Source organism: Trachemys scripta, chromosome 5 (genome assembly GCF_013100865.1).
Source record: "Trachemys scripta elegans isolate TJP31775 chromosome 5, CAS_Tse_1.0, whole genome shotgun sequence".
Lineage (NCBI taxonomy): Eukaryota > Metazoa > Chordata > Testudines > Emydidae > Trachemys > Trachemys scripta.
The window spans coordinates 34,492,656-34,510,183 of NC_048302.1; the positions used below are offsets into that span (position 1 = coordinate 34,492,656).

Consider the following 17,528-nt stretch of genomic DNA (forward strand, 5'->3'; position numbering starts at 1 on the left):
CTTGTTCTTGAGCCTCTCAGATAAATAGTTGATGGGTGACCAGCAGGGGAAAGGGAGGAAGAATGTTTGGGAGTTGATGCACAAAGAAGCCTCATACTTTTTCGTCTCCCTCCTCTGCTGCCTCCTCTTCTTGCCCTTCACAGCCATACACAGTTTGGAGGGAAAGGAGTTCTCCTCCCCAGAGAAAAGCTGGAGGAGAGATGCCCCTCCTTTTGCTAATAATTGTCCCCATCATTAGAATACACTTAGAGATATTTTACAAAACTACCGTAGCTATGAGGTTGTATCTATAGTTTTCAGGATTTTTGAAGCTATGCAAGAACTCTGAATAGCACTTCTGAGACTATGCTCAAGCCTATTAATTGTATCTTCTATGCTCATTCTTAAAAATAGAGCTGTTTTTTTCAGTAGAAACTGTAAGGGTTGTTTTTAAAGTCACTGTAGAGCGTTTTAGAAGCATACTTGCTTTATAGCATAGCCAGTTATAGTCAAACCTTGTTACTGAAACGTAAGAACTGCTGATTATCCAATGCATTGAGAAATATGAGGAAATTCAGTCCATGCGGACACCAGATCAGGATGTCCTTGTGTGACTGAGTTCCTGAGTAGACTTTATGGATCACTCATCTATTGTCCCCAAAAGAGACCCTATTCTGGTCTTACTGAAGCTACCCTGTTGCCTGTTCCAGTTAGTGACCAGACACAAAAAGACTGATTTTCCTCTTACAGATCTTCCTCTTACTCCAAGAGTAACTTCATTAAAGTCAGTGAAATTACACCAGTGTAAAATCAATGTGCAAGAAAAATCTGGCCGAAGAGTACACACAGCCAATTAGAGTGGCATGTCCATCTGAAAGCTAGACTCCATGTGTGTCCAATATATTATTGCAGACTCAAAGTAGAGCCCATACAGTTTAAATGCTGTGGCTCTACCAGGTAAACCCGTGGCGACATTCCTTGTGACTGAGTAGTAGGAGCTGTGCTAAGCTTGTCTCAGTCATTCTTTGAATATGTTGCATATATGACTGTCTGAGTCCAACTTAATTTTAATGAAAAAGAAGCATAATTTGGAGCTTACTTTAGTACTGCATAGTGTTGGAAACCTGTCCTTGAAATTGTGTGTGTAGAGAGGTTTGCCTGTCTGGCAGGATCAGGGCTTGTATCATTCTCTGATATGTTGTAGGAGACTAAAAATAGAAAACACCCATACAGAACCCTATCTGTGCAAGTTTTCATTGTTTTAAAATTTTCTGGCTCCTACACTCTGCTCAAACTGTCCTTCAAGAAGTAGCCCTTCTTTTCATTGATGTACAGGAGGCCCTGCTTTTGCTAGTGTGGATGGGAATTCAGCAGAAGCATTGCTACAGTAAGAAATTTTACCAACCCTCCTCTCCAAACGCAGATACTATAAACGTAACAAGGATTCTGTTTGTCCTAACCCCTAATTACGTCTTTGGAAATGAAATACAGGGAATTAAGTGGAACACCATCATTTTCTTTCCAAATAAAGCAGTGTGTCAATGCACTGAGACTGTACATTATAGTTAATAGCTCATGAAAGAACTCCTCCCTCTGACTGTATTTCCAGCCAATTGTATAACTGACACAGCTATCAAAGTTGCAGGTGCAAACACACATCCACCGCTATACTTTTACATCCAAAGAGCAGAGTGCAATGCAGATCATGCACCCATCAAGCACCAAAAAGTTGTCATTCATCAGTCAGAAGCAGGGTATTTACTCATTTGGGGGGAGGGGAGGAATTGGGTGAAATGGAGCCAGTGACAGGACAATTCTAATGTGTGAGGCTAGGGCATAGTTAAATTCCAACTTGGGTGGAGGAGAAGTGGATGAAGACAAAGCAGTTGCAGAGCAGGTCCTAGTAGGTTCCAAAATATAATTAACTCTAATCTGTGAGAGTATAAAATAATACTGTTTCCAGGCACCTTATTTTACAGTGTACTGGCTTTTCCTAGTTCCTTAGCTGGTGTAAATCTGAATAGTTCAATGTCAATTTGTATTAGCTGGGGATCTGGATCTAAGTTCTATTGACATCTGCTGACTGCAGTATTCTTGTCAGCGTCCATGTGGGTCAGCCAGTACATGCATGCATTTCCAAATCAGTGCATTTCTGTCTGTCTCTATATTCCTTGGGACATCTTATTCTTATAGAATATGTTCTTCTATATAATACAATACCCAAGATTTCCAAAATTTAGAGTTCATTGCAGTCTCTCAGTCTTTATTTATTAACCAACTACCACTTTGGTATGTGGAGGACAAGATGCACTTTTTTTTGCATGATTACAGTATCACAAAGTGAAAAAAAATGTTTTTGGATTTAAAAAAACTAAAAACAAAAACAAACTCATTGTAATATATGCCTTGGAATTAAATATTAGAACTGCTGGAAAATGGAATTTCCCTCATGAGAAATTTTTGATTTTTTTGGAATGACTTTTCATCCAAAATTTCAAGCTTTTTCACGGGAGGAAAATTTCTGAAAAATTCCATTTTGGGATAACCAAAACAGTTAACTTTCCAGGCAGCTGCCTCCAAGAGGTGCCCAACTTCTCAGGCAGCCAACTCCCTTAAGGAATCAGGCACTACAGGGAGGCAGCTGCCCAGGGAGCCCCCTCATGTTGTTCAGCTCCCCAGGGAGCTGGCTGCCCCAGGATTCTGGGCAGCCAGGGAAACCCAGGCTCTCAGGAAACCTGGCAGGCAAGCACTCTGTCCTGCTTTCCTGGTTTCTGTCGAAAGTTTCCATGGAATTGACACATCCCCCTGAACCTTTAGATTCTGTCAGTTCAGCATTTTCTGACAGAAAAATGTTCTGTCTGAAATTTTTTTACAAGGTCTACTAAATATAGATTTTAACGTATTGCTTTATATGTGCAGTTTGCAATTGGAAAAGTTAAAATGGCGCTGATTCCCACCAGATAGCATTGAGGCGAGGAGCCCAGAGGTTTAGAAAAAGGACTAGATATTTATGTGGATATTAAAAACAGCCACAATATACCAGATAGCATGAGGGGTTATATCCTTTTTATGCTAGTTTAGGGCATACGATAACTACTAAATGGCAGCGTTTAGGAAAAGATTTCCATATGCATAGGCTATTCCATAATTGTCCACCTTCCTTTGAAGTATCTGGTATTGGCCACTGTTGGAGACAGGATTCCAATCTAAATGGACAATTGGTCTCATCTGATACAGGAATCCTATGTAAATAATTCTTAAGATACAGAAATGTCTCAATAGTTGTTTTTTAATGGTTTTTCTTTTCAACATTCCTTCATATTTCTCTATGCCACCATAATCTGAAAAGTGGATATTTTCTATTCCTCCATTATTATTTCCACTGGAAACTGACTGTAGGATTGTCAAGAATGGGAAAAATAATGCCATAGTGTCTAGAGACAGATTGTTCCAGATATTTCTATTAAATAAAATGGACCACTATTTGCTATGTGATGGATTTGTAAACATCAGAAAAGGCTATTAACATGTGGAGCCTGGTTTTAGAATGGATACACCCCTCTGCACATTGCTGCCAAGAAGAATCAGATGCAGATAGCTACCACACTGCTGAGCTACGGAGCTGAGACCAACATTCTGACCAAACAGGGAGTGACCCCGCTGCACCTGGCCTCTCAAGAAGGTCATGCTGACATGGTTACCTTGCTCCTGGACAAAGGATCTAATATCCATGTGGCAACTAAGGTAATGCCCTCTCACCCCTGAGGATAAGCTATCACAGGGAGGGCATCCAATGACTTGCAAAGTACAATACAAGAATAGAGCCTGCTGCTCAGAAATACAGTCCAAACTACACACCTCTATACACATGCAAAAGCTCAAGATATGAGAAGTGTAAGGAACCAAGGCAGGCGGTTGAACAGCAGCAGTGAGGGTAGCTAGAGCTAGCAGAGAAAGTGACCCTGATCAGAAGCTGTCTTAAAAGCATATCATTAACAGCTTTGTTGGGTAACCTAGGGAGGACTTTCAGTGGTGTGCCATGTTCAGTGGAAAATGATGTGCCTGCAAGCTGTGACAGAAAGGTGAGCTTGGAGAAGCAGGCAAGCCAGGGGAAGTTTCTGCAGAACCAGCCATGGAGAAAGGGTTGTAGTGTTTCCACTGTCCTGCAGTCTTATATCTCTGAGCTGTTCCCAACATAATACCAAAGTTGTACATCCTGTCTAAAGGATTAAGAAATACTAGAAGGGAGGTTGCACAAAGCTCTAGGTCCTGTGGGTCATTGGGTTGATCCAGCCCTATGTGACACATGTCAGAGAACAATAGCTTGAGGGCGGAACTAGTGGAGTGCTTATGGCACTTACCCCAATATATTGTGCCATCCAGCTTCCTTGCTGGGATGGAAGAAACTAGTAATGTTTGGCAAAGAATAATGCAGCTTTACTAGTTGAGAAAATAATAAAATAATCCTAATGAAAACCATTCTGATCCATCAGGTTTTCTATTGGAATGTGTGCCAAATCCTTCCTAGAAGTACCTTGATTCCCTCCCAAAAAACATTACATAAGACTTTCTGTGATGCAATTTTATCCAGCCAAAAGATGCTGAACAAAATTTACTCTCTCAGGCCCTGGTTCTGCAGCCTTTGCTCAGGAGTAAAAGTTGCATGATGAGACTCTTGCTGTATGAGAATAGTGTAATGCACCATTCTAAGAAATGGGAAACAAACTTCTTTTCCATTCTCAAAGTCAATGTATCTATTTATACAAATTATTTATATAAGCTCTTACCCATTGCCTGTCCACAGGCTATCAACGTGTGTTTTTTTAAAGGTTTGCTTCAATTCTCTTTTTGGGCCTCAATTCTCTTCTACTGTTTCCTTTATTCTGACTCCTACCCATAATTGTTAAGGCCCATTTCTCCCAGCTGAGGAAGGCTACATATGGCTCCCAGAGTTGCAGAAGGGGTCATCCTACTTCATTAGTTGGCACTTTGATTTCTCCAGTGATGTTATTATGTAAAGTCCAAGTATGGTAATCACTAGTTGAAAGCACCAATCTATAGTTATGATGACAGTTTGCTGTGATGAGCTGTTCGCTAGTTTTACATGGATAGAGACCAACTCTAGTTTCTGCTTAAAAATCTTTATTTTTGAAATTACAGACAGGATCTTGCTATATTTAAAAAATGATAAAACTTGCAAGTCCCGTTTCTTTCCTTTTGGTAACATTATAGTTCTCTTTCCATTTCATTTGTAGAGTGGATTGACATCCTTGCACCTTGCAGCTCAGGAGGATAAAGTGAACGTAGCTGATATACTGACAAAGCAGGGTGCAAACCAAGATGCCCAGACAAAGGTAAACCACATAATGTTACTGCTTCCCAGGTGAACAAGGATGTTATTGTTATAATGGAACGTCCCATTGACTGCATAGGTTTACTTTTTTGTGTTGTTTTATTGTAGCTAGGCTACACTCCTTTAATTGTGGCTTGTCACTATGGAAACGTCAAGATGGTGAATTTCCTCCTGAAGCAGGGAGCCAACGTCAATGCTAAAACAAAGGTAAAGAATTTGTCATCACTTCTGTTTTTTTCCTTCAGTGACCATATGATACTAATTCATACTGCATATGGACAGCTATAGGATTCTTTTCCTGGTAGATCTTTTTACAAATTACGCATGCACACTAGGTGTCAATATCTGCTGATTTGTGGCTGTGGTGGAATGAGTTCCCTTTGCTCTGCTTCAGGGTGCATTACTCACTAAGCTGAAGTTAGGTTCATTAACTCTGTGTGTGAGAAGGGAGATCTGTTCTCTTGAGTTTTTCCTTTATTTTATTTGTACTTGTAACACATATGAGCCTGATTCTGCTAGCATTAGTGTAATTCCATTGACTTCAGCAGAGTTACTTCTGAGTTACACCAGAATAAAACCCTCCAAGGTGTGCTATGTGGAGACAACTCTGCCTCTCTCAACCAGTGGTTTCTGAATCTGCCGAATATATGCTTACACTGAGGGATCTGTGACCACAAAGCCATGTTATATCACAGTTGTCATCACATCACCTGCACCAGAAGAAGGAGAAGGCCAGCCCACAAAGGCCCAGCACTCCCTGGCTCCAATTCAAACTGGCTTCCTGTTGGTAGCCTATAGTCATACTGTTCACCTGGTTTCCTTGGTGTTTTGATGTCAGTGCAAACAGCTAAGCTCCATTGATGGCTCCAACAACACATCTGGTGTCCTTGACAACTGATCAGAATCACACAAACTTGTAATTCACTGATCATTCCTGCTGACGACTCTGTCTCCAGCTGCTTACTTATATGGTCGATCCACTCCTCAAAGTGGGACGGCATCATGAAAATGAGCCCAACTAAACAGCACTAACTTCAATGCACAAAAAAACACAGTGGCAGGGATAGAGTCAGGACATTTCCAGAGCAGTCATAGCCCAGACTCAGTAGGTTAAAACCATAGATGAGATTGTTCAAAGAGCTCGTAGGTACAGTAAGAAAAAAGTTGAAACCCATAATAAAAGCAGACAGCTAGAAACTGCGTGCTACCAAGTGGCAGCTGGCATCACTTCCAGCTGAGCTACTTGAAGGCAATTGAAAGGAATGTCCTAATTGCCCCTTATCTGTTAGGTGTTACTCTGTATCTAAATGTGTGTAGAACTCATTGGGTCAGGTTCTGACTTCAGTTTCCCTGGTTATCTGAAATAATTCTATTAAAGTTATTTTAGAGTAACATCGGAGTAACTGAAACCAGTATCTGGCTCACTGGCTCTTCGAAAACATCATAAATCTTGGCAGACTAACAGACCAGCATTGTGGATTCACTCAGTTTAAAGAGCAAGTCCCTCCTGGCCAGATTTATAGCTGACAGAACATGTTAAAAACCGAACGACATGCTATTGGGGTTCTTTCCATAGAGAGAACCTTCAGGATATTGTGTGCCATGTCCAGCGGAAAGGTGATGTGTCTGCACTCAATCCCAAGGGACAGCACTGATATTAAAGTAATAGAAATAATGTGCTTGTCAGTATAAAACACCACAACCTATAGTAAACCCCTGCTTTGTATCCTACCTGGTAGATGAATGCGTAGCCTAAATTTTACAAGGGCAACTAGAGAACCAAGCACGTTCTCACCCATCTGTCCATATGAAAGATACATGTCATAGTCCTAGTTTAAGGCACACACACGAGTCCAAGAGATCAGTCGGAGTCCCTTAGGCTCTCTTATACATACATAAATGGTACAGTGAAATCAAATTGCGATTTCCCCCCAGTTTTATTCTCTGCCTACTTTCAAAGTCAAGTGCAGATAATTTGTAAATTAATTGCCTGACTAGATTCATACAATTCCCCCTCAGATCAGCTAGCTGAAGTGCAGTCTGGCTATGCTTTTGTATTGTAGAACATCATTAATGGATCATTGGAGTAGATACAGAATTAAAAATTGTTTATTGGTATGCAGAACATGCAAACATTTTTCACTGTATCTGTGGCACAGTTGGGACCTTTTGTAGACCAACAGAAGATAAGTGCACTGACATTCATGATCAGCGAGACTCATAGTCAAACAGCTGGTTCATTTAAAATGGACTCAATCAGTGCTTTTAGAATTTACATGACTTTATAAATTAGCCCAAGTGTTTTTAAAGGCAGACTTTTGGGTACCCATTAAAAACAGAGGGCTGGGAGTCAGAAGACCTGGCTCTTCCCCTCCCCCCCATTTGCTCTGTGACCTTGGGCATGAGCATTATGTTCTCTGTGCTTCATTGTTCCCATCTGTGAAATGGGGACAGTAATGTTTGCTCACCTTTATCAAGACCATTAATATTGTCATATGAAAAATGCTCTGCAAGTCAAAATATTATCATGATTTATTATTTCATTAATCCCTAGAGGGTTCAGAGAAGGTGCTGAGAATTATTGTATGTGTGGGTGAAATGCTGGCATAGATGTGATTTTAAATAAATTAAATATCTTGAATAGAGGAAGTAAATTGAAATGTATTTTCTAATCACTGTATTTTTCTCTCCTTAAAAATATGGTGGTTACCACTAATAACAGAATGGCTACACCCCTCTGCACCAAGCTGCTCAACAGGGTCACACTCATATCATCAATGTTCTACTCCAGCATGGGGCCAAGCCCAATGCCATCACTGCTGTAAGTCTGGAAACTGTCTGTGGTACTACTGCAATCTATCACCTGTCTGCAGCTTTTCCCCCTGATGGCTCCTCTCTTTCTTGAGTCTGATTGACTCATCTGATTCCTCTCCTCTCTAGCCTTTTGCTTTGGTGAATGTGCTTCTCATACAGCTGGTCATCAGATGTGTGAGTGTGACTTCCTCTCTCCTTTCTAGCCCCTTAAGGTAGCTCTGCTTAGTTGCAAAGCTCTTTCCAGATGGAGAGTTAGTCTGAATAGTGAGCTGAGCATGGGATTTGGGAACAGTAATTCCTGAATTATAATTCCCGGTTGGCCACTGACTGGTTGTGTCACAGGCACTCTGCATCTCAGTTTCTCCATGTGTAAAACAAGAATGGCAATAAATGGTAGTCTTATTATTCTCCCAGTGCCGGGCCAAGATGAGGATCTGGATGAAGGCAAACTGACCGCAACCCTACTGTGTATAAGATGAAAGGGATACTTACTGCCCAGGATGAAGCACTTTAGTCCAGACCTGATTTACACTATTCCTCTATCCATTTGTTTGCCACCTCCTGGATTGAGTTCACTGCTACTCCTGGATTCTCAGATAGCAGTTATAGCCTGTAGTGTAGCTTCTATCCTCTACAGACATCCAGGAGTCTGCAACTGTTTTTCTTTAACGCCATTGTTGTAACAACCATCTATACCACTGACAACTCCAGGTGAGCTCTGTGTACCCAGAGGTTCCAACTGGTTAAAAAAAAAACAGGCCTCAGCCTAGCTCCTGAGTGGGTCACACTGCCATGAGTGCATAGTACACCTGCTTAAATCTGCACTGGCTTCTCACTCATTCCCTGGAACAATACTCTGGGATTGAGTTATCCAAGAATCCATGTCTTAATTTATATCCTACATCGTCAGCTGGGAGGCTTTTATGGTCAGTTCCTGCGGCTAAATACCCCATCAGAGTTTACTTATTTTGAGGGTATGTTCATTTGATTTCAATAACCTTGTAGGGCTGTCACAGCCTGGGTCCATCATACCTCAAAGCACAATCACTGCAGAGGTAGCCGGGGCTCTTACTCTGGTGTTACCAACCACACACAAATAGCTCATCCCAGTTAAGTGGTGCTTTCAAGTGGGGCTAGCTGGCACAGCTTGTTGGGTCAGGTCAGTCTGGGTTAGAGCCCCAGTTCAGCTTTCATTTGGGACTTGCCTTAGTTGCAGTGTTAGCTAAAGGTATATGTAATTCAAGTATTACCCCAGCTTGATTCCTGTCTACACACACAAATCTCCCACTTGGGGTAAGTGGTGCTTTAAGCTTGAGCTAGCTGGACCATCAGGAGATGTAGGTTGAAGCTCAAGTGCTTCTGATGCTTGAGTAAATAATGCAGTAAAGCTATTCTGTGCCGCTAATCCAAACACTGTGCAGACTGAGTGTCATTTTGCAGTATGGTTTCTCTCAGTCAAGAGAGCCTAACTCAAAAGAAGTTAATTTGAGTGTAGATAACTAAACTAACCCTAAAGTGAAGCCAAGGCTTTAGGCTGGAAAGCCACAAACTTTGCAGTGGCTAAAACACTCGAGTGCTTGTAGTCCTTCCCTGTCTTCCAACAATTCTCACCATGTGCTCAGAAGGACACACAAATTCTCCCATTATTCACTGGGAAAGAATAAAAGAACTGCTCAGCTTACTACTGTACAAAGAACCATGCCTTCAGAAGTCCTAGTGATACACACAGGTGAATACAGTAGCAATAAGGACACAGTAACTTGGATAGGGCTTTGCAGTGTGGCGGCTCATACCCTGGGGCTGATCACCCAGGTTAACTCTGAGTGAAGACATACCCTCAGACATTCTTACCTGATGTAGCTTGTGTCTGATATTTTTTTCTGCTCTTCCTGACAAAAAAGGCACTGATTTTTGGCTACTCATTGTGGATGGATTTACACTGTGAACTTTTGAAAGAAATAAATACAGGCCAGATTTTGATATTCTCTTACTCCCATTGAGCAGCTCCATTGACTTTAGTGGTACAGCTCCTGATGTAAGATACTGTTCAGTGTGAATGAGAATATAACAATCTAGCCCTATATAAATAAAGTAATACCTATCCACATCACAAGGGTGTTCTGGGGTTTAACTAGTTAATTAATTTTTTATTTATTGAAGATTAAAAGGGCTATTTAAATACTAGTTATTTTTGATGGCTTAGATAGGCATTTAAATGTAAAAGAATTCTCCCCATGTCCTAAACTCGAATCTTGTTTTGTTTTGTTGCCTGTTACATCATGAGCTTTTGCATAAGTTATATATTCCCAGAGAGAGCTTTGTACCTGCTGCAGATGTCAACTGTTTGTATAAGACATTAAACCCTAAAACTTTTAAATAGTTTTTAGAATAACCTCCCAAATAATAGAGTTTTTGGAAAACAATGCAGGCAAGGCACATAATGCGTAGTGAAATTTGACAACTTTAGGGTTAAAGCATGCAACATGTTTTTTATGAGGAATTGCAGGCAGATGTAAGTGTGTTGTGTTACCATGGTAATCAGGACTATAGTCTTAAAGAAGTTACAAAGACAGATTCAGGTGTAATGGTAAAACTCAGTGATTTTCCTAAGCTGTGCCTTGTTTTGGATGGAAATGCTGGCTCATGCAGTGCTGAGAGTGATCTCATTGGTTCAAATCACAGTCCTCCCTCTCATTTCTCTCTCTCTCTTCAGAATGGTAACACTGCCTTAGCGATTGCAAGGCGTTTGGGATACATCTCAGTGGTTGATACTCTGAAGGTGGTAACAGAGGAGGTCACCACCACCACAACTGTGAGTACTAGATGTGTTTTAATACTTCCATTCTCTATTCATGATGCTGTCTCTACTGTACTGCTTCAGACTCCCTCTTTCTCCCTCTTCCTCTTTTTAGTTTAAGTTTTTAAGGCCTTCCTTTGCTTGGTTGTTGCAAATGTATTGATGTGCATATAGATGTGCATACAGTACACAGAATTAATATAAATAGCTCTATAAATCCAAGTTTACACAGATGAAATAACAAGAACTCAAACCAGAATATAAGTTTTTAGAGAAGGGCCTGAGCAGCAAATCTAAACTTTCCTGAAGTTTGGGAGTGTTTGTATAGGATCTGGCCAATTTCTCTATTTTTCTTTTCCATTATCCTACTTCCTTATTTTCAGTCTCTCCTTATACTTGTATGCTTTCCTCTGTGACACCTGCTTGTGGCAGAACCACCATAGCAGGCTTCTTAGCAATCAGGCTATGCCAATCCATGCATGAGTGCCAGACTTAGTGGTGCTCACTAAGCGGCCTTGAAGCACATAAATCCTCATTTTGCTCAAATCACTTCCAGAACAAATCGATCCAGTTTTATCATAGTGTAAAAAATCCCTGCTCACTTCCTCAGCCCTCAAACTGACTGGAATCAGGATTTTGGTTCTCGGGGCTCATGAATGATATATGCCAAACGTCCCGAGTTAAGCCAAGTTGATGCCTGTGGAGTAGTTTTATTTTTCAAAACTCTGTTTACTCCTTTTTAAAAAAAAAAAAAAAAAACAATTTAATTTTAGAGAGGACAGTGGTAACCAGCCACTTGGTTACATGGTCAGAATAGATGCAAACTGTTGCTTTTAACCAGAAAGACTAGCTATATTCTGATGCCATGACACAAGTGGGGGGAGGAGGGAAGAGTCTCTCTCTCACTGGTCACATATCGCTACAGTTTGCCACTGTTTTAGTAAGTCAGAAAAGAGGCCTTCAAAAAGCTGTGTATCACTGAACACAGTAATACTACCATTTTTTGCATGAATTTGCCTTACAGTCTTTTACCATGAAAACTTATAAGGACAATGCTTATTTTTTAAAGCATAAAACATTATAAAAATAGAAAGGCTATAAGCATTAGGTGCCCCATAATGATCAATCCAAAAATTCGTGAAAAGATGCTACCATATATTCAAACCAAGAACATGCACCACAGTAGAGATGGGGGGGGTGAGGAACGAGAGAGAGGAAAATAATCTTGCTTTTACATCGCATGCTGACAGCAAGTCCCTGTTGAAATGAACAGAGTAAGATGGAACAAAATTGGCTTGACATGATGTTATAAATAGAGTGAGCTATGTTTTATTAATGAACTGTGAGAAACAGGCTTAGTTTTCTTCTCCAAATTTGAGTCAATCTCCAGAAGAATCTTAGTAAATATGGAGTATTTGATTTTGCTGATATTTATTTATTTACTCTTATAACATACATACATGTTCATATTTGTGTGTGTGTGTGTGAGAGAGAGAGAGAGTGTATTCTCCCTCTCTCTGGGTAACATTTATCAAAAGTAATTAAGTCCATTTTCAAAACTGACTTATGTAGCCTATGTAACCACCCTTCTCTTCTCTGTTTTCCTCATCTTCCTTCTCCTATTTTCCTTTCACGTCTTTTACACCCACTTGTTGAATCTTCCATTGTATTTGTACAACACCTAGCAACACTCTGCTATCAGTGGCTGTGCAGGTACCATAACAATATAAATATTAAATTATAGTAATAATATGAATTGTAGTATTAAAAAGGAAATTTATAAACACATTTAAAATACATAACTTTGATTTAGTTATTTTGGATAAAAGATTTTTTTAAAAATCTATACTGTATATGTGGGCAATGGACCTTTCCTCCAGACATGGCAGATGCTTGAGGAGTCATTTACCTTTGGGCTAAATCAAACATTTGTTGAACCTAAAGGTTTATGTACAAGAAATCCTATTTCTTTTAGTGTATCTGTGTACCCAATATGCAAATTCAAACGAGAGAAACAGTGTTTAAAAAGTCTTGTGGGCAAATTCATCCCTGGTGAACTATGCCTGACATAGATAGAGTTTGCCAGAGATGAATTTGACTCGGTCCCCAAACGCCACTTTGGTGCATGCAGGTAATGAGGTCTCTGCAGCATCTTAAAGAGGTAATTTGGGTGGTTAAAGAGCTTTTGGAACTATTGTCAAAAAGGAAAGATAAATTGCAGGTAATCCCTGCAATAGGGTTTTCCAGATGATGAGGTTGATATTGCTAGTACAATATAACATTCTTCTTCGAGTGATTGTTCATGTCCATTACACATTAGGTGTACGCGCACCGCGTGCACGGACGTCGGAAACTTTTCCCTTAGCTGCTCCCGGCGGGCCCCCCCCTTCCCGCCAGAGCGGCGCCCCGCTCCAGGGTATATATATCCCTGCCGACCCGACCACTCCAGTTCCTTCTTACCGTCCGTGGCGGCGTTGGAACAACTCTGTCTCTCGTCTGAGAGTGTCCCTTAGCAATAGTCAATTAGAGTTCTAACAGTTATCAGTTAGTTATTGTAGTGTTTAGTCAGTAGTTAACAGCTCATTAGAGTACTTAAAGTTCCTGCCGGGGTTGTTTGTTCAGCCCCGGCACCGGCCCCTGGCGGTGGGGTATGCCACACGCCCAAGGCTTCAAGGCTTGTGCCACGTGCCGTAGGCCCATGCCATTGAGCGACCCCCACGCTTCGTGTCTTCGTTGCCTGGGGGAGGCTCACCAGAAAGAGCGCTGCAAGATCTGTAAGGCTTTTAAGCCCAGAACTAAAAAAGAGAGGGACTTCCGCCTTAAGCAGCTGCTCATGGAGACGGTGTTACAGCCCTCCACTTCGACGGCACCGTCTGCCTCCGTGCGGAGTGCCCCTGCCTCGGTGCGAGAACCGGCGCCGGTGGGTAATCCGAAGACCGCGGCACCGACCCAGCGGGGAAATACACGACGCTGATCGTCTTCGCCGGCGAAAGTGAAGGGCCAACCTAAGGCCCGAGGTCGCTCCCCGCGCAAGAGGGCGGCACCGGTAAAAACCTCGAGTGCCCCTAAGGCCGATACGGCCCCAACACGGACCCCGGTAGTGGCTCCGGCGCCCAAGGGCCCGTCGAGCCCCGGGATGGGCGCGTCGAGCGAGGAGGAAGGGCTGGAGGAGCTCGTGGAACAGCCCTCCACTCCGGACACGTTTGAGGCAGCTAAGGACCTCATTGCCTTGTCCGTCGAGGCCCCGGCACGCGCTGAAGGCGCCCCGCATATGCTGCCGCGCAGAGGCAAGCCGGCGATGGTGCGCCTATCACGGTCGCCGTCCCGGCACCGTTCCAGGGACCGGTCCCGGTCGAACTCCGCCTCGGTGGACTCCCGGTTGCCCTCGGCGCAGGAAGCACCGCAGCAGTCGGGCTTCAGCAAACGGTCGGCACCGACTCAGCAACCAAGCACGAGTCGGCACCGCGAAGCGTCGGCGGTTCGTTACCCGAGGCCGACCAGCCGTAGCCGTTCCCGGTCCCGAGATCACCGGTACCGTTCCAGGTCCAGGTCGGCAAGGCACCGTTCCAGATCCTGGTCGCGGAGGCGCTACTCCCCAAGACCAGACCGGCACCATCAGACGGCGCCACCGTGGCCTTCCAGATCACCGTCAGTGATCTCGGGGACTGACTCAGACCGATACGGCGGGTATGCCCGTAGGTCACAGGACAGCAGGGACTACGGTCAGTCCCAATGGGGCCAGCCGAGCCAATGGCCGTTCTGGACACCCTGGGCCTACCACCAACAAGGGCCCCCATCGAGAGCCTCGAGATCCGGGCCATCCCGGTACCGATCCCGCTCCCCGCGGCACCGCCCGCAATCGTATAGGGAGGCAACGGTCTCTAGACCACCGGAGCGGGAAGGAGTGGACTCGGCACCGAGTACGGTACCGTCCCAATCCCACGCTGCGGGTCAGGCCGCAGAGGAACAATTGGCTGACGCAGGTTTACAGGACAATGAGGATGGGCAGAAGGCCCCGACCTCTTCCTCCTCACCAGATGAGGCGGTAGCGGGCACACTGGTGTCCGGCCCTCCCCCGATTGACCACCGGGCACACCAAGACCTGCTTCGCCGGGTATCCCTCAATCTGGGCTTGCAAGCGGAGGAGACTGTAGAGCAGGATGACCCCATGGTCGATATCCTGAGCCCAGAGGGCCCCTCCAGAGTCGCACTCCCGATTATACGGACAGTACAGTCCAACTATAAGACGGTGTGGCAAACACCGGCCTCCAGTGCTCCAACCGCAAAGGGAGTGGAGAGGAAATACTTCGCCCCATCTAGAGGGTTTGACTTCCTCTTTCTGCATCCATCCCCCTGTTCTTTGGTGGTCTCGGCGGTCAATGAAAAGGAGCGGCATGGCCAGCAAGCTCCTGCCCCCAAGGGCAAGGAAGCCAAGAGATTGGACTTGTTCGGGAGAAAAGTCTATTCTTCGGGGGGCCTTCAACTGAGGATCGCCAATCAGCAGGCGATTCTAAACAGACACAATTTTAACTCTTGGGCATCAGTCGCCAAGTTTAAGGACTCCCTCCCATCTGACGCGCATCAGGAGTTCAAGGCCCTGGTGGATGAGGGAATGGCAGTGGCCAAGACCTCTTTACAGGCCGCGCTAGACTCAGCAGATGCTGCGGCTAGAACAATTGCGTCGGGAGTCGTGATGAGACGTTCGGCGTGGTTGCAGGCTTCAGGTCTCCCGCCGGAGGTGCAGACCACGCTGCAGGACCTCCCGTTTGAAGGTTCGGGCTTGTTTTCCGACCAGACGGATGCCAGGCTACATAGCCTTAAGGACTCCCGAGCGACCCTTAAGTCGTTGGGTATGCACACCCCGGTAACGCAGCGTAAGCCCTTTAAACCCCAGCCGCCGCAAAGGCAATACCATCCTCGACCCCGACACGAACCGTACCGCCGTCGAGGCAGGGATAACAGGCGGAGACGTAACAATACGCCTAACCAGGGCCAGAGTCACGGCCAGGGCAAGCCACAGCCAGGAAATAAGCCAGGCTTTTGAAGTTATGCCCGAGGACAGCGTACCATATCCCATTTCGGATCCTCCTCTGTCTTTCAAAGACCGCCTGTCCCATTTCTACCGGGCATGGTCGCGCATAACATCGGACCAATGGGTCCTGCGCACAGTGAAGGCAGGCTATACCCTCCAGTTTTCCTCGCCCCCTCCCTGCCATCCCCCTTCCCCGTCCCTCTTCAGGGACCCTTCTCACGAGCAACTTCTCAAGCAGGAGGTTCAGTCCCTTCTCGCTGCTGGAGCAGTAGAAGAGGTTCCAATAGACCTGAGGGGAAAAGGATTCTACTCCAGATACTTCCTGATCCCCAAGGCAAAAGGAGGCCTCCGTCCTATTTTGGACCTGCGCGATCTAAACAAGTTTCTGATCAAAGCTCGCTTCCGTATGGTCTCCCTGGGAACTATTATTCCATCCCTGGATCCGGGGGATTGGTATGCTGCCCTCGATATGAAAGACGCCTACTTTCATATCTCAATCAATCCGGCCCACAGACGTTTTCTGCGCTTCGTCGTCGACCAGCGCCACTTCCAGTTTACGGTCCTGCCCTTCGGCCTGGCGTCAGCACCACGAGTGTTCACAAAGTGCATGTCCGTGGTAGCAGCCTTCCTTCGAAAGAGAAGGATGCGTATATTCCCGTACCTGGACGATTGGCTACTCGCGGGCAGGTCAGAGGCCGAGGTCCGGTCTCACGTGACGCTGGCCCTGCAGACGTTCGACAAGCTCGGCCTCCGGGTCAATGTGCCCAAGTCCACGTTAGTTCCCACACAGAGGCTGGACTTCATAGGTGCAACCCTGGACTCGGTAACCGCACAAGCGAGCTTACCAGAGGCACGGTTCAGGTCAATTCACAGAGCCGTAAGCACAGTCCTAATGTTCCCCACGACAACGGCAAGGTGTTGCATGCAGATTCTGGGGCATATGGCAGCTTGCACACACGTGGTCAGACATGCCCGCCTGAGGCTTCGACCCCTACAGTTGTGGTTCGCCCATACGCACCGCCCCAACAGAGACCCATTGGATCAGGTAGTCACGATCCCAAACCAGGTGCTCGGCTCGCTACGCTGGTGGCTAGATCACCAACAGGTATGCGAAGGGATCCCCTTCGATGCCCCACAGCCCACTCTGACGTTGGTAACAGACGCATCGGACTTGGGTTGGGGGGCACACCTGGGAGAACTGCGGACCCAAGGGCTGTGGTCCAGAGAAGACAAGCTGCTTCACATCAATCTGAAGGAGCTAAGAGCGGTTCGCCTCACCTGTCAGACCTTCCGCGCCACCTTAAAGGTCACAGCGTGACAGTCCTGACGGACAACACTACCGCCATGTTCTATATAAACAAGCAGGGCGGGTCACGGTCTTCTCCCCTCTGTCGCGAGGCACTCCAATTATGGAACTTCTGTATAGCCCATGCGATACACCTCATCGCGACGTATCTTCCGGGGATTCAAAACGGCTTGGCAGACCGCCTCAGCCGATCCTACCGAATGCACGAATGGACGTTGAGGCGAGACGTCCTGCATTCGATCTTCCG

General features: G+C 45.0%; 1 protein-coding gene across 39 annotated transcripts in view; it reads left to right on the forward strand.

Moving 5' to 3' along the window:
* Positions 1-17,528, forward strand: part of ANK2 (ankyrin 2) — a 584,612-nt gene that overhangs the window by 465,120 nt on the left and 101,964 nt on the right. For all 39 annotated transcript variants that reach the window (XM_034771765.1, XM_034771768.1, XM_034771767.1 and 36 more), the window contains 5 exons: positions 3,526-3,723; positions 5,235-5,333; positions 5,441-5,539; positions 8,055-8,153; positions 10,860-10,958. In XM_034771765.1, the coding sequence (XP_034627656.1) occupies positions 3,526-3,723; positions 5,235-5,333; positions 5,441-5,539; positions 8,055-8,153; positions 10,860-10,958 (594 nt within the window). The remainder of the gene's footprint in view (positions 1-3,525; positions 3,724-5,234; positions 5,334-5,440; positions 5,540-8,054; positions 8,154-10,859; positions 10,959-17,528) is intronic.